This window comes from Eptatretus burgeri, chromosome 17 (genome assembly GCF_056783735.1).
Source record: "Eptatretus burgeri isolate ZD-2024b chromosome 17, Ebu_testis_v1, whole genome shotgun sequence".
NCBI lineage: Eukaryota > Metazoa > Chordata > Myxini > Myxiniformes > Myxinidae > Eptatretus > Eptatretus burgeri.
Genome location: NC_140977.1, coordinates 47,287,631 through 47,314,047, shown reverse-complemented (window position 1 = coordinate 47,314,047; position 26,417 = coordinate 47,287,631). Strand labels below are relative to the sequence as shown.

The 26,417-nt window shown below is 43.8% G+C and overlaps 1 protein-coding gene across 4 annotated transcripts in view; it reads right to left on the bottom strand.

Annotated features, from left to right (window-relative positions):
- LOC147010001 (transmembrane channel-like protein 5) overlaps positions 1-26,417 on the bottom strand; it is a 49,767-nt gene that overhangs the window by 10,669 nt on the left and 12,681 nt on the right. For all 4 annotated transcript variants that reach the window (XM_085861020.1, XM_085861021.1, XM_085861022.1 and 1 more), the window contains exons 2-17: positions 25,335-25,470; positions 25,119-25,205; positions 24,830-24,958; positions 21,896-22,080; positions 19,717-19,968; positions 19,286-19,437; positions 19,049-19,193; positions 18,673-18,825; positions 7,732-7,892; positions 7,517-7,619; positions 2,610-2,707; positions 1,601-1,711; positions 1,387-1,462; positions 965-1,098; positions 658-825; positions 450-528 (exon numbers count right to left, since the gene is read on the bottom strand). In XM_085861020.1, the coding sequence (XP_085717146.1) occupies positions 450-528; positions 658-825; positions 965-1,098; positions 1,387-1,462; positions 1,601-1,711; positions 2,610-2,707; positions 7,517-7,619; positions 7,732-7,892; positions 18,673-18,825; positions 19,049-19,193; positions 19,286-19,437; positions 19,717-19,968; positions 21,896-22,080; positions 24,830-24,958; positions 25,119-25,205; positions 25,335-25,395 (2,094 nt within the window). In that variant the 5' untranslated portion in view covers positions 25,396-25,470. The remainder of the gene's footprint in view (positions 1-449; positions 529-657; positions 826-964; positions 1,099-1,386; positions 1,463-1,600; positions 1,712-2,609; positions 2,708-7,516; positions 7,620-7,731; positions 7,893-18,672; positions 18,826-19,048; positions 19,194-19,285; positions 19,438-19,716; positions 19,969-21,895; positions 22,081-24,829; positions 24,959-25,118; positions 25,206-25,334; positions 25,471-26,417) is intronic.

Below are 26,417 nucleotides of genomic sequence, written 5' to 3'. Positions count from 1 at the left end.
CAGGAGGGGCCTTTTGCTTCGACATCCCCTCTGATGACCAAGTCAGGGATATATGGTAACTTGCCAAGTTGGGATTGGTATCCTGGTGGGTATATGGAAATGTTAACAATGTTTCTGAATGTTCCCAATTAATATTTTATAAAAAAAAACAGGTGATTTCAGTGGTGTCGTCGTATTATCAGTGTGAGGAAAGCGTCATTTAATCACAGCCACAAACGGACAATCATTTCATCCAAGACATCACCATGTCAGTAAACAAAAATTATATATATATATATATATATATATATATATATATATATATATATATATATATATATATATATATATATATATATATATAAAAGATGTGAAAAGTATTTTTTCTTTGGTAAGCGGACAACGTAGAGAGTCACTACCCATCTCAGTAAACATCTCACATTCGTTTTGGTTAATACTTGCGCACCCACGTTTTCAATTTGTTCCTGAAGGAGGAGAATCATTTGCTTCCGGCCATCAACAATCTGGTAGTTCACATATATCACCAACCTGAGAAAGCCAGGAAGCATGTGATTAGATTAATATGACAGCCCATGTGGGGAAGGCAATGGATTCAGCATTAATTTGCCAGGCAACCAGGAAAAACTTTCAGGCATGAAGAGACTTGGGAAGACTTACACCATGATGGCGGTTAACACAAAGAAAAAGAAGGCGCTGCTGATAAGATAGTCATAGATCCAAGCTGCCCCTGGAGACGTAGATCGCAGCGTGTCCACCCAAGCTGTCACAGCATCGTAAAAGCGCTTGCGATCCTTAAATGGTCCGCAAGACAAGGATGGAGCCTCGCTAGAGGAAAAGGAAAAGGAAAAGGAAGACTCCTATTCACCGTTCACACGACACGTTCCTTAAATTCTTCAACAAAGATGGAGGGGGACGATGCAAACATGGGAGTGATGCAAAAGGAGAATAAAACAAAAATTCTTACGTCCAAATCACAGTGCCGACCATGGCTATTACACCCACGAAAAATGGGAAAAACTGGAGGAAGATGAAGAGCGTAGCCATCTGAGAAGCACGCCATGCACGTACGGGGGCTTGACAGTTCATGGTGATGCTTATCTGCAAAACACGTCACAAAGCACCAAAACATATCATTGGTACCATTGTCTAGCCTCAATAGCAGATTGCTGCCAAAGGTAATTTCAGGCAAAATAATATTCGCCAACTCTGCAGACAACAAGGGCCCAAGTTTGACCTTGTGATTGGAGGGCAGAAAAGCTAGTTAATGGAGAAACAAGTAAAAAAAGTTAACAGAGATTACAACAACAGCTTCATGTAAAATATCTCACACCAATCTGCCTCCCCTCCCCGGCTTCGAACCCCAACAACCTACAAAAGCTGCCGTACCTTCTTTATATAGAAGATTACGACAAGTTTGATAATCTGTATGACGGGCAGGAGGGGTGCGAAAAACACACCGAGCCTGTGGAAAGAGAAGAAACATCAGACGGATGAAACAAACAAACATGCAAGTCTACCATGGATTGCAACTTTCCATGGCCACGACAAAACCTCACCAAAATTGCATCAACCATGAGCAAGGGAGGGAAATCGATCTCACCAGGCAAGTGTCTGCGCATAGATGAGGTCGAGGACGTTGCGAGCGATGTCAAACTCTGGCTTGTGAGAACCTAATTTCTGTCCCTGCTTGGAATGGAATGTCGCCACAAGGCTGCAAGACAATGATCATTAAAAAAAAATCAATTATCAGATAAAGAGATCATGGGCTGACAGGGTGGCCGAGAGGGACATAAATTCACCTATAAGCCATCTAGCCTGGGTTTGAATCTCGGCCCTGCAATAAACTGTTACCCCAGCACTTCAACAGAAAGACAGAGTTGCTCTTGACTGCCAGACAGGGAGACAGAGTTTCACAGGCCGGGTGATTCATCAACATGTGTGCTGTCCTCGAATGGACATTGAACTGGGCGTCGTGTCTGCTGGCATTCGTTGCTGGACATTAAAGATCCAATGTTGTCCTTCACGAAGAGGAGGCGAGTGATCTCCAGCACCATAAACAAATTCTTGCTGTTACAACTGTTGGGAAGGAAATGGCAAACCACCCAGTATAACCCTTGCCAATAAATTGCTTTGGCAGTACTGAAGCTGCCTTCGAGCAGAATACCAGAATACGAAAAAAAAATATATATATATATACATAAAAAAATTTTTTAAAGATCATGAAGTTCCTCAATTGGTTAGAGTGTGACGGAGTTTTGATGCATCGGTGACCATCCGTTCGATGAATTACTGTCATGTCACCAGGATCCCATGAACGACTCTCACAACGACAGTATCATTCCTCTGAAGAGGCATGTGCACGTAGTCGAGCAAACTCCACAGTGTGGTGGGTTTCATCACGATGCTGCGAACGAGTACCAAAGCAAAGATCTAGTTCAAGTGGTTAATCAATTGAAGATGTCGCAGCAATCAAAGTTGGCTCTATCAATTTCAATGAAGTGGGGGCAATAGCAAAGTAGCGGCATTGAGGTTAGTTTCAGGAGATTTCAAACAAACTTCTACATCCAAGTCCACAATTTCATCGAAACCAAATAAACAAGCAAACTCACCGCCACACAAGCTCGCCAAAGAACGTGCCCAGCAGGCTGAATAGGAAGTCCATAATGACAAGACGATATAAATCCTGCCCAACAAAAGTTTCCCAGCACTGGGAAAAGCAACAAAAATGAAACAAATAAAAACCATCATTGGCACAATTATAATCACTGGAGAGTTCATCGAACCCCTTCCCGCATGCAGTCTTAAGAAACAATGACATGGGTGGGGTCTGCAAGTGGCAAATTTGATTAGTCGAGATGATGTAATATTTTGTCCAAGTCTTGCCAAACGGAAGGGTTTTGAAAGTACCAAGAAGATTTGGATACCATATGCAAAGAGTTTAGAGAGTAAAGCATCCCTCTACCTCTGGCATCCAAGGCCAACTCCACACAAGGCTTACTAACTTCCTCCAATCCCGCAGCCAAAGTGCGGCTCTCGACGAAATCTTGTCATCTCTCCCTGTCAAAGCTGGAGTGCACCAAAGCTGTGTTCTGGGCCCAGTCCTATTCCTGATCTTCATCAATGATCTCTGACTTTTTAGAAAATCCTCTTCATCTACTGGCTGATCTCCACCCTCTGCCGTGATATCTCTCATTCTTCAGACAGGCAGACTGCAGCCTCTTCCCAATCTTCAAACCTTTGAGAAAAAGAAAAAAAAATCATGACCTGGTCAAACCCAAAGAATACACTACATTGCCAAAAGTATGTGGACAACTGCTCGTCCAACATGTCATTCCAAAATAATGGGCATTAAGACGGAGATGGTCCCCCCTTTGCTGCTATCACAGCCTCCAATCTTCTGGGAAGGCCTTCCACTAGATGTTGGAACATTTCTGTGGAGATTTGCTTCTATTCAGCCACAAGAGCATTCGTGAGGTCAGGCACTGACGTTGGGCGATAAGGTCTGGCTCGCAGTCGGTGTCCCAATTCATCCCAAAGGTGTTTGATGGAGTTGAGGTCAGGGCTCTGTGCAGGCCAGTCAAGTTCTTCCACACCGATCTTAACAAACCATTTCTGTATGGACCTCGCTTTGTGCACGGGGGCATTGTCATGCTGAAAGAGGAAAGGACCTTCCTCAAACTGTTGCCACAAAGTTGGAAGCACAGAATCGTCTAGAATGTCATTGTATGCTGTAATGTTAAGATTTCCCTTCACTGGAACCAAGGGGCCTAACCCAAACCATGAAAAACAACCCCAGACCATTATTCCTTCTCCACCAAACTTTACAGTTGGCATGATGTATTAGAGCAGGTAGCGTGCTCCTGGCATCCGCCAAACCTAGATTCGTCCGTCTGACTGCCAGATGGTGAAGCATGATTCATCACTCCAGAGAACGCGTTTCCACTGCTCCAGAGTCCAATGGCGGTGAGATTTACACCACTCCAGCTGACGCTTGGCATTGCGTATGGTGATCTTAGGCTTGTGTGCGGCTGCTCGGTCATGGAAACCCATTTCATGAAGCTCTCGACAAACAGTGTTTGTGCTGACGTTGTTTCCAGAGTCAATGTGGATCAGCCGTTTGGAGAGGTTCTGGGCTGAAAGGATCGAAATCTCGATGAAAAACGGTTCCCAGCTGATGATCCGGACCGTTTGGGGGGGGGGGGGTAAAAAGTCGATTGCTTATAAGTTGAGGCTATAATTTCAAACATAATAGCTTTTGTAAGTACTTTCCAGTATATCATATATCTGTGTTTGTGTGTTTGTATGGGTGTGTTTGTGTGTCTTTCTTCTTGGGACTATACTGCAGTAATTGGTCTTTATTTTAATTACAATCAACGAAAGACGATTTTTCCGCATGACGCGCTTCAGCACTCAGTGGTCCCATTCTGTGAACTTGTGGCCTACCACTTCGTGGATGAGATGTTGTTGCTCCTAGACGTTTCCTCTTCACAATAACAGCACTTACAGTTGACCGAGGCAGCTCTAGCAGGGCAGATATTTGACGAACTGACTTGTTGGAAAGGTGGTATCCTATGAAGGTGCCACATTGAAAGTCAATGAGCTCTTAAGTCCGGCCAATTCTCCTGCCAACGTTTGTCGATGGAGATTGAATGGCTGTGTGCTTGATTTTATACACCTCTGAGCAATGGGTGTGGCTGAAATAGCCAAATCCACTAATGAGAAGAGGTGTCCACATACGTTTGGCCATGTAGTGCATGTCTTTCAATCCTGACAAATCTCACTCATTATCTCTCCGAAAGGACCGTCTGGCAAACCCTCCTATCGACTTTCTTAACAATTCTCTTGAGCAAGTTGAGTCGTTCAAACTCCTGGGTCTCACCATCAGCCATGATCTTTCTTGGGCAAACCACAAATCAAAGTTGACCTCCAAAGCCAGCAGTCGAATGGGCATCCTCCATCGTACAAAGTCCTTCCTTGGCACACCTGAACTCTTATCCACAGCTTTATGAAGCGCCGTTCTCCCCTCTGGGCTGGCTCCACAGCCTCACATTTTGCTCAGCATGATGCCATGGAAACCAAGTCCTTTCAGGTTATTGGAATTTCCCACGATAAAGCTGAGTGTGTTGGCCTATCACTTCACCATCGCAGACAGGTCAGTGGTCTGTCTTCTACCACCTTCTTTCTGGTCTCGCACCCTCTGTTCTTTCTGTGTTTGTCCTCCCCCAGGTTTCTGCAAGGCTTACAAGGTCCACCATCAACCCCCGTCTGGTGAAACTACCTAAATCCAGGATCATTGCTTACCTCCACTCATTTGTTCCTCTTCTTTTTTTCCTCACATCTTCTTAAATCTTAATCTTCCCTCCAAGTTTTGAAGACAGCTGTTTACCGCTATATCAGATAGTCTTGAATCCAAAACCATGATCTTTGATACCCTCATGAACCACCTCGCCACCCCATCCTCCTTCCAAATTTGCAGTTTTCCCTCCTTGGAGTTTCTTTCTGCATCCTCTCCTGTCCCCCATTGCTTGTGCAAGTCTCCCTCTACCTTGGCCTTCAACTCTGCTGAACTGGGGTTTCCCCCTCTCTCTCTACTATTCCTTTTTGTCCTTATCCCTTCAGAGTACTACCTTTTCCACAAGCCTCTAATATCTTCATACACAAAATTATTTTTTTTAAAGATTAATAAAATATAATTTTCTATTTTTTTTAAAAAAAGGGGTGACTTTTGTTCTATCGTGTTGAATAAAAATAAAGATTTTTAAGATTGTTGGAAAAAAGAAATCCGAAAATTTACTGCCGTTGCTGTAGTGTCTTATACACCACCTTATTAAACACATTACATTCGTTATTTGTGCCTGTTGTTTGTGTCCTTTATGACATCCTTAAAAACAGTAAGTTTCCTGTTTGGAATGATTTTCAATATTGTTTGACTGCCAGACAGAGAAGAAAGATTATCTCACTCCTCTCTGCACATGTCTGATTGGCCAAAATGCTGTTAAACTACAGGTTCGTTTTCTGATTCGTGATCAAAACACAACACAACATTCAATTGAAATCAAGTTGTTCCTCAATCATAATGCCTGGTGTTGGCTTAATGGTGAGGGTAGTGGGCTTTGGATCCTCAGGTCCTGATTTTAAATCCCGTACAGCTGTTGAATTAATACCAGGTGGGGTTACCTTGGCCTATAATCCTTCAGAGGTCGGCAAAATGAGTGCCAGCATGCTGGTATACTGTGTCGGAGTGGCGACCTGTCCAGGATTGTGCCCAAAAGCCAAGGAGACTGCTTAAGCAGTACCAACAACAGATAACTTTGATGGGAGAGTTTTAAACTTTCTACGTCGTCTCTCCATTGAGCACTTTGTTAACTTTGTTAATTTCATGCAGAGATATTAAATGGGAGATTAAAAAAAAAAAAGTACCAAGCCACCTGAAAATGCGAGGCAATAGGGCTCTTGAGCCTTGGTTAGTAGTCCACCGAGAATAAGGTAATTCTGATCTCAAGTCTTCCAGCTACAGGTTAACAGTGATCAATGGGGCAGAGAGGGCAACTACTTATTTTTGCAAACTTTCGAGATAAGGAAATCGTTTTCAAAAAAATAATAATAATAAACTGTCCTTCGAGGTATGAGGTTTAAAGCAATGGGCCAGCAACCAATTCTTGTAAAAAGTGTTGTTGTTTTTCTTTTAAGCTACAGAAACTTGAGCTGCCACAGAAGTCAGCAGATAGGAATCTCAATAGAAGCGTTGGTCACCGCCATCATACCAGAAGGGGCCGAGAAGACGAAGGCACCCAAGGAAGCTCAGCTACTGGTACGTATGGGATACTAAACTGAATTGGTAAGAAACCGGATGATGGCCTTGAAGGGAGTTGGCCACCCTTCAATGTTAAAGCTCAACATCTCGCCCAAGATAGAGTCATGCTTCGGGCCTTATGTTGCAAAACAAAAGGAAGATAAAGATAAAGACTCAGAGAAGATAAGCAAATGAATGATCAAATGGGGGTGTCGATACAGCATATAATGACCAAAAATGGCCTTCTCATGTGCAAAGTTTTTGTGACAACATTATTGCATTAAAATAAAATAAAAATAAAATAAAAAATAAACAAAAACAACTGTTTCCTCGACGTTAAGTCACACCGTGCTCTAGGGAAAATCAGTGTGCAATTCATAAGCATCTCTGCATTACAAACCGGGTCACCACACTTGGCGTGACCCATCAGAGCACAATGCAAGATGGTGGGATCCCAAGTTCAAATTCCACATGTTGCATTATTTACCGATATCCTTGTAAATTGATGTCCAAGTTATTTAACCTCTCCTAATGTCCTTTGCCCTGCATGCAATTTAGGTAGAAGCTTCTTCACGAGCATTAGACCACAGCAGATAAAATGAAAATGTACTTCCCATCTACAAATCTTCCAGCAAACGACCACCAATGCTGATAACACATGAGAAAAAGGATTTGAAAGATGCCAACACAAAACCCAACAGATATCCCTCCCAACACTGTTACCCCAGGCTCGAGAAGTGTAACGTTGGATCGCTTTTCCTTTGCCACATCGTGCAGCCAGTAATAACACAGGATGCCAAGGATAAAGAGCCTCAGGATGACATTCCTACGGGGTTATTGACAAACGATACTCGGCATTAGAAACGACAACAATGGAAGCAAAATGTCCGTGTCAAACAAACGTGACGAAGCATGAGGAATAACAATTGAAAACTCACCGAAAAATATTAACGACTATGTAGTGACGAGGGTACTTGTAGTCTTCGAGAAGAGACAGGATCGAGAACAAGAGTGGGACTGCTACATTGAAGGAGCATACAGCGATGGGCATAAGCAGAAGCTGGGCCTCGGCGGTCGAGTCTTGCACATCACTCTCTGGCTAGGGGCAGAAGAGAGCAAATGATGGTGTTCATTGAGAGAAGTGGGAAACATGATATATGCAAACAGACCACCATGAATAATGAATGTTTACTATCAATAGGAAAAAAATAAAAATAAAACATGAGGAAAATACAAAATAAACAAGAAAGAGCAATCAGAGATTGAAGACCCTCATCAAAACTTGCTTTGTGTGGTGTATTTTGTGTGGCAAATAAATGGAAGGATGTACTAAATGAAAGGTCATGGATTGTAACTGAAAGGTCAAAGGTCTGAAAAGTTGTTCAGGCCAAATGGTCTAAAGGTCCAAAGGGTCATCGCTGTTCTAAAGGGTCTAAGAGGATCTACTGGGGTCTATGGGGGGCAAGGTGTAAGTGGGTCTATAGGGTCCAATGTAATTCATACACATATTGTTTGTTCTGTGCTGACAAACAGACATAAAACAAATGGACCCAAATGCTCACGAGATCTGCAATCACAAAGCGATCGCCAAGGGTAAGCGGGGGAGGATTCCCCTTGGCGATCACCCGAGACATCCTTGGATCACAATCCAATGATGGCCATATTCTTTTCGGACCGTCATATGACTTTAACCTTCAACATTTAGGAATAGAGTGTAAATTAAGAAAATGTGCCCCCATCTACAATCTATCCATAAAACTAATCATGAAAATTAGAGGAAAACTATTCAGGCATGTTCATGGTCCATCAATCGTCCTTTTTTCCAACTTCAGTGCCAATTCACCCCACCTCCTTAAAACTACCTCCTCCTAACTTCTCACCAGTTATACCCTCTCCTTACCCCTCTCATCTTTCCCCTCATCCTCCCTCTACTCTACTCTTTGCACCTCTTCAATGTCTTCTGCTTTAGCATCAACTCCTCCTCTGGTGTCCCAACATCTGTGGGTTCCCTTCTAACCGAACAGACATCTCACTCTCTAAATCAGGACACTCAACATCTCAAAAATGCTCTTTTTTTTTTCCTCTCATCACACCTCAAATCTTGAACATCTCGTTGACCACTCCCTTCTTCACCATACCTCTACAAAGTCTCATCCCTCACCTCTTCCCACCTCTCCCATCACCCTCTTGCCCCTTGGCCATGCCTCTCGCTCCCCTCCCTCTCACCCCTCCGTCTCAAAGCAACCTTCACATTCTTCCCCCTCACCTCTTTCAAAAACTCCCCCTCACTTCCTCTTCTCAAAGTTGCCCTCCCCCCCCACATCCACAACCCTCTCTCTTCCATCTAATCCTCCACCTCCTCCAATCTTAAACTTCCCTCTCTTATTACTCCCCACTGTGCCTCATCCCATAATCACCAAGCCTTTTCTCTTCCTCCTCTGGCCCTCTCACCGAACTCTTCTGCAATCCCCCACACTATGTCAAACTCTCCCTACCTCCCCTCCTCCTCCCTTATCCTTCCCTTTCCCTCTCCTGCACCCAAAGCCTCCTCCCCTCCCTCTTCCTTAACAGTCTGGACCTCAAACATCCAGGGCATTTGCTCAAACCTGACATCTTTCCATACAGGTTGCCACTGACAACACAGACATAATCTGCCGAACATAAACTTTCCTCCTTCAAGACATCTCTGACTCCCGAGTTACTCCCTCCTCCGGTATGACAGACCTGAGCATCGTCCTGGCGGCGGAGTTGCTCTCTTCATCAAAAACTATTCCTCACTCCCTCACTCCCCCACACCCCCAAGAATGCCTCTGGCTATGGCTTCCCTCCGCTCCCACCTCATGTTTATATTTGTGTTGTATCGTCCACCAAACAGTGATTACTCCATTTACACCTCGCTCTCCAAAAACATGGACCAACTTCTATCCTCTCATCCCAACTTTCTCTTCTTCAAATATGGTGACTTAAATTGTTATCATGCCAGTTGGCTGGGTGTGGGTACCTCCCTCACCTGTCATGGAACTTCAGAAAAAAAATTCTGTGCTCAATGGGACCGACTCAATCTGTAAACTTCTCGACCCGGATCTCAATCAACTGAACTCCATTTCTTCTGGATTTGATTTTGACCAATTTCCATGTTCTGCTGTTCTTCCTCTGCTCCAATCGGTTCATCTGACCACATGCTTGTCAAAGTGGACATCTCTCCAGCTGTTATTGGAGAACCACCTCAGCACCATGGAGTCTGGCATTTCACTCAGGCCGACTGGCAGGGAATTCAAGCAGCCATCAAACTTCTACACTGGTCTCCCATCTCTACTTTCTCTGACATGAACTCATCCTGGGAATTCTTTCAAAGAAATTTGCTCTCTCTCATGCACAGATTTATCTATCTCATCTTCAGTTGTCATACCCTTCCTACCGTCCATGGTACACTGAAGCTCGTGATGAGGCAGTTGTCCTGAAACAACTTGCGTTCGCCTCATGGAAGGCAAATCCAACTGAAGGCAACCTCAGTTCCTTCCACAAAGCTCAGACCAAGTGTCTATCTACCCTCAGGAGAGCCAGAAAACAACATCTTTCTTATCTCAAGTCTGAACTCTGAAAGTTGCCTCCCTCCTCCAAATGCTGGTGGCATGTAGTCAAGTCTGTTTCTGGTGCATGTTCCCCCTCCATCCCCTCCCTTACCTCAAATGGCCACACAGCTGACACCGCACGCGAAAAGGCTGAATGCCTAAACTCCGTGTTTGCTTCTAAATATTGTGTCCCAAACCCATCGCTTTCTGTACCCACCTTACCCAGTAACACTCAGCTGTTCCTGGACTCTGTGTCCTTTTCTCCTGACAAGGTGGAGAGCTTGCTGTCAAACCTCGACTGATTCTGCAACCGGTCGAGACAGGACACGTGGGCCGATGCTAAAAACCTGCTCCTCTGCTCTTGCTCACCCTCTCATTTGCTCAAGATCATATGCCATCTGCTTGGAAATCAGCAAACATTACCGCTCTGCATAAAAAAGGTGCAAAAACAGATCCCTGCAACTACAGGCCAATCAGCCTTCTCCTAATAATCAGCAAGGTTATGGAATCCATCATCGCTTCCAACACTTAATCCTTCCTCTTCATCAATGGCCTGGTTTCCGATCATCAATTTGGATTCAGACCAGGTCATTCTACCCTGGACTTGCTGCTCCTGCTTTCTCAACAATGGATGGAGGTCCTCAATGCCAGAGATGAGATCAAAGCCATCTCCCGAGACATATCACGTGCTTTTGATGCTATCTGGCACCCTGCCCTGCTCACCAAACTCTCTTCCTATGGTATCCAAAGCAATCTCCACTCATGGCTCGCAGACTTCCTCTTCCTCTGTCGCAGTTAACGTGTGACCCTTAACTGAGTTCTCTCATCCCCTCTTCCTGTCCAGGCTGGAGTTCCTCAAGGCAGTGTTCTGGGCCCTGTGCTTTTTCTGATTTTCATCAATGATCTCTCCAACTCTCTGGAAAATCCTCTTTATCTCTTTGATGATGACTTCACCCTCTGCCGAACAATCTGTCATCCCTTACATCAGCAAGCGGCAGCCTCTTCACTCTGTGCAGATCTGGATAAAATCTCAAGCTGGTCAAACACTTGGAACATGTCTTACAATCCGGACAAATCTCACACTCTCACTATGTCTCTTCGAAAGGACTGTTTGGAACCCCCTCTCCCCCTCCACTTTCTCAACAATCCTCTGGAAGAAGTCCTTTCTTTCAAGCTTCTGGGTCTCACTATCTGCCATGATCTTTCCTGGGAAAGCCACATTTCCAAGCTGGCCTTGAATGGCCGACTGGGCATCCTCTGTCGTGCAAAGTCCTTACTTGGGACACCTGAGCTCCTCACCACGTACAAAGCTTTCATCCGCAAACTGATGGAGTACTGTTCTCCCCTCTGGGATGGTGCTCCCACCTCTCACCTTTCTCGGTTTCATGCTCTGTAAACCAAGGCATTTAGGATCATTGGCATCTCCCGCGATGAGACTGTCATTGGGCCTCTCACTCGCTCACCGCAGACAGATCGGTGGTGTGTCTTCTACAGTCTCCTCTATGACCTCGCCCTCCTCTACTGTCTGCGATCTGTCCCCTTGCCCCTCCATATTTCCACAGGGTGCTCAAGGTCCACCAGCAACCCCCTTCTGGTAAAACTACCAAAATCAAGAATCACTGCTCACCTTCACTCTTTCATATCTCTTTTTTCTTGCCTTTGGAACAAATTCCCACAGTCTCTTCAAAACAGCTGTTCACCACCATCACTTATCTTTCACCTCCATCCAAAACAACGATCTTTTATACCCCTGTTAATCCACTCCAAACCCACCTCCTTCAAATTCCCTGCTTTCCATCTTGAAGGTCCCTGAAGTGGAAGAACCTGATAGTCCCTGAAATGTCCATCTTGTTTACCCCGTGTTCTCTGCCCCATATCTCCTGTCTCTGTTCCCCACTGTTTTGTGCTTCCCTCTGCTATTGTTATACGTTCTGTGCATTAGCTGATATACGAACCTCGACAGTGTATATATAAAAAAAAATTTAAAGCATTTTTTGATAAAAAGTGTTTTTTGTTAATGAGATCACAATCCGAAAAAAAATAAAAGGACCACGAAACAAATATTAGGTGCACAAATTCAGGGCAGTTACACCAACTATTATGATACAAGAACATCTTGGAAGGACAAGTGGTCTTTGAGATTCTACATTGACGATGACAAAAAATAAAAAAGTTTTTTTTTTACTTTTTCAGACCACCATTTTAACTTGATCTTTAATCTTGATAGGTATGATGTAAATGAAGTGAAAATACGCCTTGGCCCTAGGCTATCTAGAGAGAGCAATTTCGTTCTGATCGGACAAACCTTTGTCAAATTCTGGTGAAAGATATTAAAATGACTGAAATTTGATCATGACCTTAAAAATTAGGTCAAGGTAATTAGGTGCAAACAATCACCTACTGGTTGTCCAGCCTGGGTTTGAATCTCGACCCAGATATAAAATGTCATCCTGGGGTTTCACCTGTGGGGTGAGGCATCAATATGTGTGCCATCCATCAAACGGATGTTATGCCGGCCGACCAGTCTGCCAGCACTAGTCGTTGGTGGACATGAAAGATCCCACCGTGTCTCTTGTGAAGAGTCGAAGAGCTCTCACCATCACCCTGAACATATTACAAATTCCTGCCTGGACCACAGGCCACAAGTGGTCTGCGCTTCTTGGACACTCCTTGATACCAAATGCCACTGCTTGCTATCTTAGAGCCAAACACAAAGGAATAGCTATGATATTTTTGGGGGGATATTAGGAATCTGTGATGACACAATGGGTTATATCAAGTGCCTAGAAGTTATCACTTTTTTACTGAGGGGTTGATCTCACTTAGTTTTAAAAGTATTTAAGTCTGTAGATAACCATGGACATTGGATAAATAATTTAAGACGAGAGCCAAATGTTCAATTCTATCCATCCATCCATCCATCCATCCATCCATCCATCCATCGGGACCATACTCTGTGCAGAGCGTTGGTGCTGCCCAAGCAGGCTCCTTGGCTATTGGACACAATCCTGGACGGGTCACCACTCTAACACAGGATACCAGTAAACTGGCACTCATTTTTCCAACCTCGGAAGGATGACAGGCAGAGTCATCTCCCCACCTGGTACTTCAACAGCCGAATGGGAGTTGAACTCGGTATCCTAGGATCCCAAGCCCACCACCCGAACCATTAAGTCAATACCAGGCTTAATGTTCAAATGGGATATTATTAATCAAAAGGCTCATCCCCTGCCGGGACTCACTAGGGACAAATAGACAGGTGGGATATTTATGAAAAAAGAGACTCGTGGATATTCCCGTGGGAGAAATAGGTAAGATCTCTTTTGGGAATGCTCAAAAAGGTTTTTCCCAAATTCCCCATTCACTTCAATGTAGTACATTGATAATAAGAGTACCTCAGCACTCTCATTATCGTACTACTCAGGTACCACGGGGGGGGGGGAGGGGGAGAGGGGGAGGAACTCAATGAGGGGGAGGTGAGTAGCGATTCTGGATTTTGGAATTTTCACCAAAAGGAGTTAATGGTAGACCACGTACACCCTGTAGAAACTTTGGGGAGGTGTAGGGGGAGGGGGAGGGGCAGGACAGAGCACGGAAAGGGTAGAGGGAGCAAGAAGACTGAGATCACCAACCTGTCTGCGATGTGAAAGTGATAGGCCCAGATATTCAGCTTCTTCGCAAGAGATTTCAATGATATCGAAGGCCTTGGTCTCAATGATTTGTACATTATAAAAGCACAAACAAAGCCGATTGAGAGAAGCTTAAACAGTCAAACACATTAAGCAACTTCAGCACCAAGTTATTTGGTAAACACCGAGGGGACAATACAACAAAATAATGTCCCTCACCAACCCATCAAAAAAACAAAAAAGTTTTTAAGGTCTCTATCAACAAAATTTCTTTGAAAGCGCAAAAACATTCCAAGCAAAACACCACTTTAATACCCAAAATAAAACAAATGTTTACATTCATGGTTCCTTCACAAAAAGTCATAATTTAAGTTTCAAGAAGTTAATGGTGTTTGGCATTTGTTAAGACGATGCATCATAATCTGCACGGTATTTACTCACATTGACTCCTAAGTCAGACTCAATCCGAGAATTTTCATAATGTCCATACAAAGCAGAGAGAAATAGTCTTCGGTTCCTTGTTTGACGTTCCGAACTGAACACAAAGCTCATGATGCTGGGATCCCAAGTTCAAATCTTGTAAATATTTCGGAGAGGGTATTACATTTAGGTCCGTTTGTTCGCACAGAACTTTAGTGTTTTTCTCCACAACCGCTTGTCGGATTGAGACGAAATTTTCACCATTGGAGCGACTGCTCCTGTAGAATGTTTTATTGATAATTACGATGTCATAGGTCACGTGGTATGGCAGTAATGTTGGAAAAACGGAAGAAAAAACAAGCAGTCATAGACTAGTACTTACGAAATCGCCAACTTGACCTCTGACCTTGTCTAATAAAAGCTGTCTCGAGAGAAGGTAGCAACACAAACCAGAAGTTTCTACGATGATTCTGTACCAAACCATCAAAAATCGTAACGTCGACCGAAGCAAAAATCTCCATTTCTCCACGCAATTATTTAATATTATTTTATCAAAGTCACAAAACCGTAATATTCGGCCATCCACCAACAATCTTTCCATTATCCGACGGCTTAGCGAGTCAGGCATGCGATGATAACCTTTATTGGGATAAAAAATGACTTTTAAACACCATCTTTATCGAAAACACCGTCAGCACGCACACGGAAAACCTTTACGTAACTCAACGACGCCTCTGATAGAGCGCGCTGCACCACGTCACGAGCCGTGACGAGTGAAATATTTTTTATACAATCTTAAAACGTCTCCAAAACATCCGATTTTTACCAGAATTTCAACAACCCAGTGTTAAGCGTCCTAAGCGATCGTAAAAACCGAAGACAAAATTAAAATCGAAATTAAAACAAACTCGTAACGTCGACCGAAGCAAAAATACTCCATTTCTCCACATGAATTTACGGAATTATGTTTGACCTCACTGTGACCTTGACCTTTGACCGATTTTGACCAAAATCTAATCAGCGCTAGCCATCACCCTCCTGAATCACGTGGTGTAATTTGACATTGGTAGCTTCTTCCGTTCTCGAGTTATCGTGCCTACAAACAAACACACACACACAAACAAACACACAAACACACAGAGGACGGAAGTCATCAATTTAGATTTCTTAAGTAAAAATATGGACCTCTGTATCTCTGAAACCACACCAAGGGAAAAATTGAAACTTGACACACAGCAAGTACTCCTCATGTGGAATGAGCGATTTTTTTTATGATGTCATAGGTGCCTTCGCTTATGACGTCATAATTTTTGTAGAATGCCACATCTGATGTGAAGGAATAATTGAGGTCACATGGTTTGGTAGCCACATGAGATTGAATAAATATATTAAATAATGTTTTCTCTGTAACTGCTTAATCAATGGACACAAAACTTCACAATTATGATGTAGTAGTGATGGGGGAATGTATGTTATAAATTTCAACTTGATCGGACACTGGTCTGGCAGCCAGAATTATTTATTTTTTATCTGGGTTCTTGTTGTTTGTTTTGAATAAGGCTCACTTGGTTGTGCCTGGATGGGTTTGAGGGTAGAGGAGTAGCAGCTGCAACACTAATCCTATCCAGGTTCCTCCTGATGACTTCAGTTTGCTACTTGCTCGTTTGGGTTCCTTCTGATTACTCCAATGCAGGACTGTACCTCTTTGGTCTTCCATTTGATTTGGAAAAAAATAAAAATAAATTTGTATATAATATTGCGGGTCATATAAGAGCTAAAAATTGAATTTATTTTAATCCCATTCTAAATTCAATTGAATAATAATGAAAAACATCATGGGTCAGAGTCAGGTGTGCAATCAAAGCGGGACGTCTTGGTACCCGGTCATTACCGCCAGCAGTTATAAAGTGACTTCTAATTATGTCTCATTATTAATTACGAAACACACCAGTACACAAACACCACATAAAACTACACAAACACCTCACAAAATAAGTCCTGGCAAAGGTCTGCAATCTCCGATTGCTCTTTTTGTTTGTACGTTTGTGTGTTATTCTTTCACGGCCAAACCGTAGCACCTAGAGACCCCAAATTTTGGGTGTAGGTACTTCAGAATCTAGGCAAGGTTTTAAGCTACCACACATTGGTCTTGATATCCCTTCTGAGGCCAAAGGCCACTCACTATAAAGTGTACATTAGGATGTGGGGTCAGGCAGTGCTGCTGCCAGCCCGCAGGCAAAAGGTAACCACCATGAAGCAATAACTCCATGGCTTTACAACGTCCAACATGTCCCGAAACCACCATCAGGAAAAGCTCACCCAGCCGGGCAGTGCTGGATATCCCCACCCCGCCCTCCCCCCACACCCTTTCAGGCAGCACCAGGTAGCACCTGCTAATCTGATATATTGTATCGATTTGTCATTATATTTTTACAGGGTCGAAAACTTGGAGAGGAGCTGCAACACAAATCATGCACACAGGGGCAGACAAGTTAGAGAGCATCGGACTTTATTTAACACAAACGCAGCTGTTGAGGTTGGAGGGGAGGTAGGGTGGGAGGGGAGTAACGTACCTTCTTGTGGCCCTCCTGGTACTGGTGGAACCATCTTTGTGATATCGGTTTTCTCTCTGTAGGTGTCGGGGCTACTCAAGGAGAAATTTGCTCCTTTGAAATGGATGTCAACCGACGGGGTTTATCTGTGCCAGCCTACGCTGGCCACTGTGAGAAATGCTGAGCGTAAAGTGAGGAAGTGGCATGGACCATTAAGGTCTTTGATACGATTCGACCAGGCTTTGAACCGCCAAATTCCCAGACTCATAGCAAACGCTCGAACCATTTAGCAACTGAGTTTGGATAAAATATTGATGTTCTTCATGTTAAAGTACAATTACCTCTCCCAACGTCCTTCTTGTACATGTGATACACATACAAGTTCCACCAGGAGTATTTGAGATTTAATCAAATTTAAGTGATAAATGCAACCAAATGTTTTTAAAATTCAAATCTGACAAATCACATCTCTCCGATTACGTTCTGCATAAACATTGGTGCAGTTTCTCATTTTCTTTTCACTGAAGGAAAACGTTTTAAAATCTTTTTCTCTACACAAAATACCCCTTTAATGTACTGAGGTATCCAGAAGTTGAGAATTAACCATTGGGAGAATAGTTCTCCCCTCCATGATAGGGTGCTGATGAAGGAGTCCTAAATCTTGAGAAGAATTTCAAATTTCATCACCATTGTATGGACACACAACAGACGACTCTTTCTCAAAGGAACCATTGGGAGTTTAATATCCACGAGCACGTGAGCCCAGAACAAAACTGCTGTCAAAACATCCCCTCAGGATGACAAAGATGATGTACTCCAACGCAATCCACCACCTGCAGGGAGCTCCGATGACAGTTTAGTCAAGCAAAGATTCAAACTCAACAAAGGGGGTTTAAAGGGGGATCACACAACCCCAGCTATCCTGCCAACTTGAAATCTTATTGTTGTTCTTCTTGCGTATGGCAGCTTAGCTGCCGGGGTAGCTATCATTTCTTGGAAGTGCAACTGTCGCTGATGCAGTGTCTCTCTACCAGTACACACTGGTACTCATTTCTCCGACCTTGGAAGGATGACAGGCTGAGTCAACCCCCTGGTGTATTAATTCAGCGGCCAACGGGGCTTGAACTCAGGACCCTAGGATCCCAAACCGCCACTCTAACCACTAAGCCAACACCAGGCTTAGCTTGAAATGGAGCATACGCTAAAAACTGAATAAAGAATAAATAAGTAAATAAAACAAGCAAGCAGACAAAGAAAATTTGAAAACTATCCTTTCATTTCCAACGACAGCACTCGGTTGAAAGCATACCTCTACCAGGCTGAACAGTTTAAGTTTTGTATCCCGCTGAAAGGCCGGATCTGCATCCGGACCGAAACCAAAATCTAATTTGCTTGTTCTTGTCACCTACCAACCGAACTCACACACCAAGTTTTGTCCACACCCATCCAAAACTTTTTGAGATATTGTGCTATATATCGTTTTTGGCCCCATCTCTCAATGGTAAAGAATCACTTTAAAAATTCTTGGATCTAGATCTTCAACAAAATCTAATCAGTTTTTGTCCTTGTCAAACCTGTTCATCAAATTTTATCCGAATCAGTCCAAAACTTTTTGAGATATCCGACTCACAGCAGACAGACAGACAGACTGGTGAAAATATAACTTCAGGTGCCCTTTGGTGGCGGAGGGAACAACACGATCCTACCTTGGTTGCCTTGGAGATGAAGAAGACTGCAGCACAGCAACCAATGGTGGTGCAAAGCACAAACAGCCAAACAGCCCCATGAACAGCCAGTCTCTTTGCCCTCTGTCCAAAGCTCAAGGAAAGACGTTCTTTCTTTGCCTCCGAAAGCAGTTCCTGATGGGCACACAAAGTTTGGGTGATAATATTATAGACTTTGCGGAATCAAGTTTAGTTAACGGTTTAACTCCTTGCAATCAGATGTTTGGTTCAAATCCAACCGGACATAGTCGGAGGCAGATGAGGAACAGCAGGTAGAATAGGTCTCGCAAAGCTTCCGAAATAGCAAATTTGGTAAAGTATAGGGGACCAAAAGGGAATCGCACGTGGGGAGCAGTACCCGGAACTGTGTATTGAAGTTGTGCTTCCGCAGCTGGACAGCACGTTCGTCCGTGAGTCCGAAATCCCAGCCGCTGAACACCTTGGTGGCGTAATTAACGACTGAACCAGGAACCACGTAGTTCCGACGAAACAGGGCTCCCATCCTGTTGGAAATCGAGACCAGTGTTGGAGTGGGTGTGCAAGTGGGAAGGAAACTTCAACCCACCTCCTGACAATCAGCAAACACATAACCTACCTGTAAAGTAGACCCACGCCACAAACAATGAAGTAGGCAGTTACAGTAAAGAAGAATGCCAGCTGCATGTTGTACGGAGAACTCCTTTGGCTGATGTGTATAACACCACTCGAGTAGTAACCATAATAGAAGCAACTGTTTGTGAAATAACCCTGTGGAATCAGCGTAGAGACGGGGGGTGGGGGTGGGAGGAAGAGAGCTATAAGGGACACATGTCAAACAAGGTATGTACCTGGACCGTTTTAACATCATCATCTTCACAGACCACATGAGTCAACAGTAAAATGATGTGATCAAAATATCAGGGTTAATAATGCCAGCAACTAAACTGCAGCAAGGGAAGTTAAATTGGGGACAAAGTCGACCAAAGCCAACCACTTCCATGTTAATCAGGAAAGGCTTTACCAAGTCGACTAGTAAAAGGAACGTACAGCACCGGTAAGCAACTCAAGGCCAGTAAAGGAAGGCCGAGTCACATTGGGTGGTGCGAGAAGCTGAGGCAGGGTGATGAAAAAGAAGTTCACGAGGAATGAGAGGAGGTGGAAGGCCAGGAGCCAGCGCAGGAACAGGAAGTAAGAGAGAACTCCAGTGCCAAAGCGACTGTCAATATGCCGGAGAGCCTTGCGCCACGGTACCATCAGCAGGAGTAGAGAATGGAGGGAGTCTCCAAATTGGTGTAGTAACTGTAGGGTGAAAAGTAGCACATTTGCATGGAAGTTCAGTCAAACAGTCTTTAATGGAAGTTCAATAGAGATCGCAAAAGGAATACAAGGAAAAGAAACATTTCCATTTGACACTGGCCACAAAACTCATCGCAATTGGATTTCACAGTGGTTTCGAAAAATCCTCTCTGGGTCATCAATTCAGAAGTCTCGTGATTGTTGGAGGCGTTCCATTTCTGGAGCTTCAAGGGAAGCCAGGATGGATTCAGGGACAAGGTGATCCTAATGAAGCAAAGTGGTCATCGCAACCCGATGCTCAAAGGTAATGGAATCCTGAAGTTTGGTCTTTCATTTGCAGGTTTACATGTGAAAAATGGATTGTCAAATTCAAACTAGATATTTCATAGAACACCTTACTTACCCCATGCAGGCTTCAGAAAACGACATGGGAAGGGTGTTTTCAACTCTTCCTTTGTGTTTCCGAGCACGATCTATTCAGGTAGCTTTGCTTGTGAACTTTGAACAGCTAACCATATGAAGCCAATGGGTCAAATGGAACAGTTTAGAGCTGAACATCCTGCTGACTCTCCTCGGAGAAACTGACGCTTTTGGAACGATACTTGAGAAAGATGCAAAAACTAAACAGATCTTTTAGACAAAGTTATCTCGGTCAACATAATTTAAGGAGGGGGATGCGTTCCTGCGAAACGCCGTGTTATCCAAAAACGTGTTATACGGGCAATATTTAACATGTAAATGATGGGGGTTCTGTTCCAAATGGAGATTTCAACCTTTTTAAGGTTGAATACCTTCATAAAACCTCAAAAAAGCAGTGAACAATGCATCAATGAAACATAACAAATAAAAACATTAAAATGAATTACTTTTTAATAAGCGATACCATGATTGGGGTTAGATCGAATACATATTGCTTGTGGCAGGCTTATTCAGGTGTAGAAAGCTGTCGAGTTGAGATTGAAGGCTCAGAAGATAAAATGGAGGCTGATTCACTTGGGATTTAAAAAAAAGAACTTCTTAATGGAGGATTGAGTGACAGCCTTCATTTTCTGTTCGTAGAACTCCTTGTAACATTTCAGAACATTCTCAATCTCCCTCCGCACCTTGGAACTTCATGCGGTCAGGATCGTGTTCATCACGAACGACTCACGCAGAATGACGGAGCGCTGTTGTTGGTGCTGTTGAATTAAATCCGCATACGAGGGTCACCTGTATATTCCTGTTCCCACGCCGACTTTGTGGTTTCATCGCTCATACTGAATCTCGCCGTTACTCCGCCCTCAGAGCATGCAGCAAATTTGTTTGATCAAGAGTGTAAAATTTTGCCCGACTACACTAAAGTGAAGGGTTTTGGAAGTGCAAACATGTCGATTTGTGTTCTACAGTGTTTCAACATACAATTCAAATGAAATAAAATAAAAGTTTGAAAAACTGCAGAAAAAACCCCCCAAAAAAACAAACATCGAATTCAAAGTTTACCACTGTTTATGCACCCTCTTTTTCACCACCCGATCTAACATGTTAGTTACATTAGTTCTTCATGGTTGTTGTTTGTGTTCTTTATGACGTCACGATATTATGACAATGATTTTCAATTTAGTTTCACTGCCAGACAGACAGACTGAAGCAATTGCTTCACTGTAAGTGCGCTCACGTGCTCGGTACGAGACTCTCTATACAATTTGCCAAATTCAGAGCCAAAGTACTGCTACACTGCAGGCTCATCTTCTGCAGTGTTCAAAATATAACATTCAATTGAGATCAAGTAGTTCCTCGATCACAGACTGATGTCTCCGTTTTGTGCTACGTGCACATGGTAATTACAAATGATGATAGTACAAGGCCTACACATGAAGCAATAAACAGAAAGAACACCATACGGATAAGGAGAATCAAGGAATATCGTTATCAAAAGGTGTTTCATTCACACCTTTGTAACATTCCAATGGAGATCGCTGCAGCAAGTGAAGCAGTACGACTTATGCCTCGAGTCTTGCCGTTGAGATACGAGGTCACGGTACTTTCGCTTGTTGGCAAGGGTATCAGGTATGCTGCGAACAGCTCGGATAAGTTCAGCCTCTGGCAGTTCGCAGAGCTCCTTTACCACAGCACTGTCTGCTGGCCACAAGCACAACGTCTCACATGATGGCATCACAACACTTCAAAACTGAATTGCTCTACGATACTGGTTCATTAGAACTTGTGACCAGAAACATTACAGGATTCAAACGTGCAATGGGACATTCATTGGCATCTGTATGTTAATGTGTTGCCCTTCACATCCAAAGGCAGCAGTTCACATACACCATACAAACTAACTGGTGAATTTGTTTATAATATTAAAGGCTGCTGCCCAGAAAGCAATCACACTCGGAGATAGCAAGCAGTGTAACCTCCAAAAAGACCACACCACTTGCTATCCGCATTCCAGACAGGAGTTGTGAAGTTGTTCAAGGTGCCGGCAACAGCTCACCGACGCTTCACGAAGGACACAGTGGGATCTTCTACAACCCAACAAGTAATGCTAGCAGATGGGAAGCCCAGTTCAACACCCAAACCGAGAAACAACACACAGACTGACGTCTCGCCCCATCTGTGAAATACCAGGATGACAGTTTATACAGTGGGGAGAACAAGTATTTGATACACTGCCGATTTTGCAGGTTTTCCCACTTACAAAGCATGTAGAGGTCTGTAATTTTTATCATAGGTACACTTCAACTGTGAAAGACGGAATCGAAAACAAAAATCCTGAAAATCACATTGTATGATTTTTAAATAATTAATTTGCATTTTATTGCATGAAATAAGTATTTGATCACCTCCCAACCAGTAAGAATTCCGGCTCTCACAGACCTGTTAGTTTTGTCTTTAAGAAGCCCTCCCATTCTCCACTCATTAACTGTATTAACTGCACCTATTTGAACTCGTTATCTGCATAAAAGACAGCTGTCCACACTCAATCAATCAGACTCCAACCTCTCCACAATGGGCAAGACCAGAGAGCTGTCTAAGGACATCAGGGACAAAATTGTAGACTTGCACAAGGCTGGGGTGGGCTACAGGACAATAGGCAAGCAGCTTGGTGAGAAGGCAACAACTATTGGTGCAATTATTAGAAAAATGGAAGAAGTTCAAGATAACAGTCAATCTCCCTCGGTCTGGGGCTCCATGCAAGATCTCACCTCGTGGAGCCTCAATGATCATGAGAAAGGTGAGGGATCAGCCCAGAACTACACGGCAGGACCTGGTCAATGACCTGAAGAGAGCTGGGACCACAGTATCAAAGAAAACCATAAGTAACACACTACGCCGTCATGGATTGAAATCCTGCAGCGCACGCAAGGTCCATCTGCTCAAGCCAGCACATGTCCAGGCCCGTCTGAAGTTTGCCAATGACCATCTGTATGATCCAGAGGAGGAATGGGAGAAGGTCATGTGGTCTGATGAGACCAAAATAGAGCTTTTTGGTTTAAACTCCACTCACCGTGTTTGGAGGAAGAAGAAGGATGAGTACAACCCCAAGAACACCATCCCAACCGTGAAGCATGGAGGTGGAAACATCATTCTTTGGGGATGCTTTTCTGCAAAGGGGATAGGACGACTGCACCGTATTGAGGGGAGGATGGATGGGGCCATGTATCGCGAGATCTTGGCCAACAACCTCCTTCCCTCAACAAGAGCATTGAAGATGGGGCATGGCTGGGTCTTCCAGCATGACAACGACCCGAAACACACAGCCAGGGCAACTAAGGAGTGGCTCCGTAAGAAGCATCTCAAGGTCCTGGAGTGGCCGAGCCAGTCTCCAGACCTGAACCCAATAGAAAATCTTTGGAGGGAGCTGAAAGTCTGTGTTGCCCAGCGACCGCCCCGAAACCTGAAGGATCTGGAGAAGATCTGTATGGAGGAGTGGGCCAAAATCCCTGCTGCAGTCTGTGCAAACCTGGTTAAGAACTATAGGAAACATCTGATCTCTGTAATTGCAAACAAAGGTTTCTGTACCAAATATTAAGTTCTGTTTTTCTGATGTATCAAATACTTATTTCATGCAATAAAATGCAAAATTAATTATTTTAAAAATCATACAATGTGATTTTCAGGATTTTTCTTTTCGATTCCGTCTTTCACAGTTCAAGTGTACCTCTGATAAAAAAATTACAGACCTATACATGCTTTGTAAGTGGGAAACCTGCAAAATCGGCAGTGTATCAAATACTTGTTCTCCCCACTGTAGGTGGGTTGAGATTCTAACCCAAGCGAGACAGCTTGGAGGTGAATCTGCATACCTCTAATCTATCCTGCCAACATGCAAGTTACCAGGAAGAAAAGAACAAGTAGTGTTGATTGTTAAAGAACACGTGAAGTTAAATGATTGATTGTTATCAAATTCAATCACTGTGGACAACAAAGCTGTCCATTACTTGACTCAACAGCAAGAATCTCACACTTTTGCAGATGAAAATAGCTGATGTTCCTTTTGAAAGAAAGCAAATCTGTCCCAACAGTATTAAATTGCCACTTTTGTCAGTGTACATTCTACTCTTTTTTTTTTGAACATGGCGTCCCATCTTTGCGAAAGAAGAGAATAAAATCTCCGGCACAATCCCATTGCACTGTTTGTTGGGATATGCTGCAAGGGCCAAATAAGTTGATGATAGGACTTCAATGGGAAAAAAAATTTTTAAAGAAGGAAATGCTATTTATTTATTTCTTTTCAAGGCAGACGACTAGAGCTGCTCGAGGCCAAAAAAAATCCAGTTGTCTCAGTGCTCCACACTACATCCCCGTCTCCTTTTAAATCCTCAGGTGATGCCGCTAGTGGCCCTGCAATCATCGGCCGAGTTTTGTGACATGCCATACTTACGAGGGGCTGCAGTGTCCGCCACTTTGTGCATCCTCATCTCTATAGAGTTTGCGTAGCTGCTGGAACGGCGTGAATGCCTCCTCCGCACCGAGCCCACATGACGCGCTGCCGCCAAACCAGCTCTTCGCCCTGAGAATGAGGACAGACACAGAGAGACCATGAAGAATGGGAATAATTGGAAGTAAAAAATAAAATAAAATAAAGATTTAAAAAACAATATCCATAACCAAACACAAGAAGCAAGGAGATAAAAGAGGAAAGGAAGGTACTGCAAGAATGACAAGCTTGCCTAAAGTGCGACTTGGCATGTTCTGCATGATGTCATCCATTACTTCATCCTCCGGATGAACCGAGGCCTCAGGTACACCTTGATGTGCTATTGTTGAACGAAACACGTTAAGGGTATAAGGCATATACCTTCACCCTAATTACCCAAATTATTCAAAACCACATCAAAGCTGTCATTACAGCCCGAATGAAAGCAAAACAATTCTAACCCACTGACCATCTGCTTGCGCTGGCCACTGTGAGAAATCTGCGGTGGGGTTTTGGTAAAAGGCTTCCATGGTGGACAATGCCTCCCAGGCTGGCAATTGTCTGGGCACCAATCACCAAAGCTCGTTGCTGCAAATCGGCAAGATCTAACAGTGAGACAAAGGAAAGAAATAGCTCACAATCAGCCACGATCATTTGTTTTCTTTTTCTATAAACATTATCGAGGCTCGTATGAGAGCTAACACACAAACGCACAACAAGGGGAGCAGGTAACAAGAGGGGTGGGAGAGGGAAGGAAAAAAAAACAGTGGGAAACAGACATGACGAGATCTGTGGAAGGGAGAAGGATGGGGCAGGGTACACAGGGTAAGCAAGATGGACACTACAGGGACTTTCAGTAAGGAAAGCAAGGAATTTGAATGAAGTGGGTTTGGGGTGGATTAGTGGTGGAAGAAAAGATTGTGGTTTGAGATGAGGGAAGATAAGAGATGGTGGTGAACAGCTGTTTTGAAGACCTGGAGGGAAGAGTAGGATTGAAGAGAGTGGGGGAGCTTGTTCCAAAGGCAGGAAAAAAAAAGAGGAATGAAAGAGTGAAGGTGAGCAGCAATTCATGATTTTGGTTGTTTTAACAGAAGGAGTTGCTGGTGGACATTGAGTTGCCCTGTGGAAATATAGAAGGGGACATATCTCAGACAGAGCGGGGGGGGGGGGGGCGAGGCTGGAAAGGAGACGGTAGAAGACAGAAGGATCATTGAACTGCCTGCGGTGAGAGAGTGCGAGACGCAAAGACTCAGCCTCATCACGGGAGATACCAATGATCCTAAATGCCTTGGTTTTCACAGCGTGAAACTGAGAAAGGTGAGAGGCGGGAGCTACAGCCCAGAGGGGAAGCAGTACTCCATCAGGCTGAGGACAAGAGCTTTGTATGTGGTCAGAAGCTCAGGTGTGCCAAGGAAGGACTTTGCACAATGAAAGATGCCCAGTCAGTGACTGGCTTTGGAGGACAGCTTGGAAATGTTCCTTTCCCAGGAAGGATCATGGCAGATAGTGAGACCCAGAAGCTTGAATGAAAGGACTTCAAGAGGATTGTAGA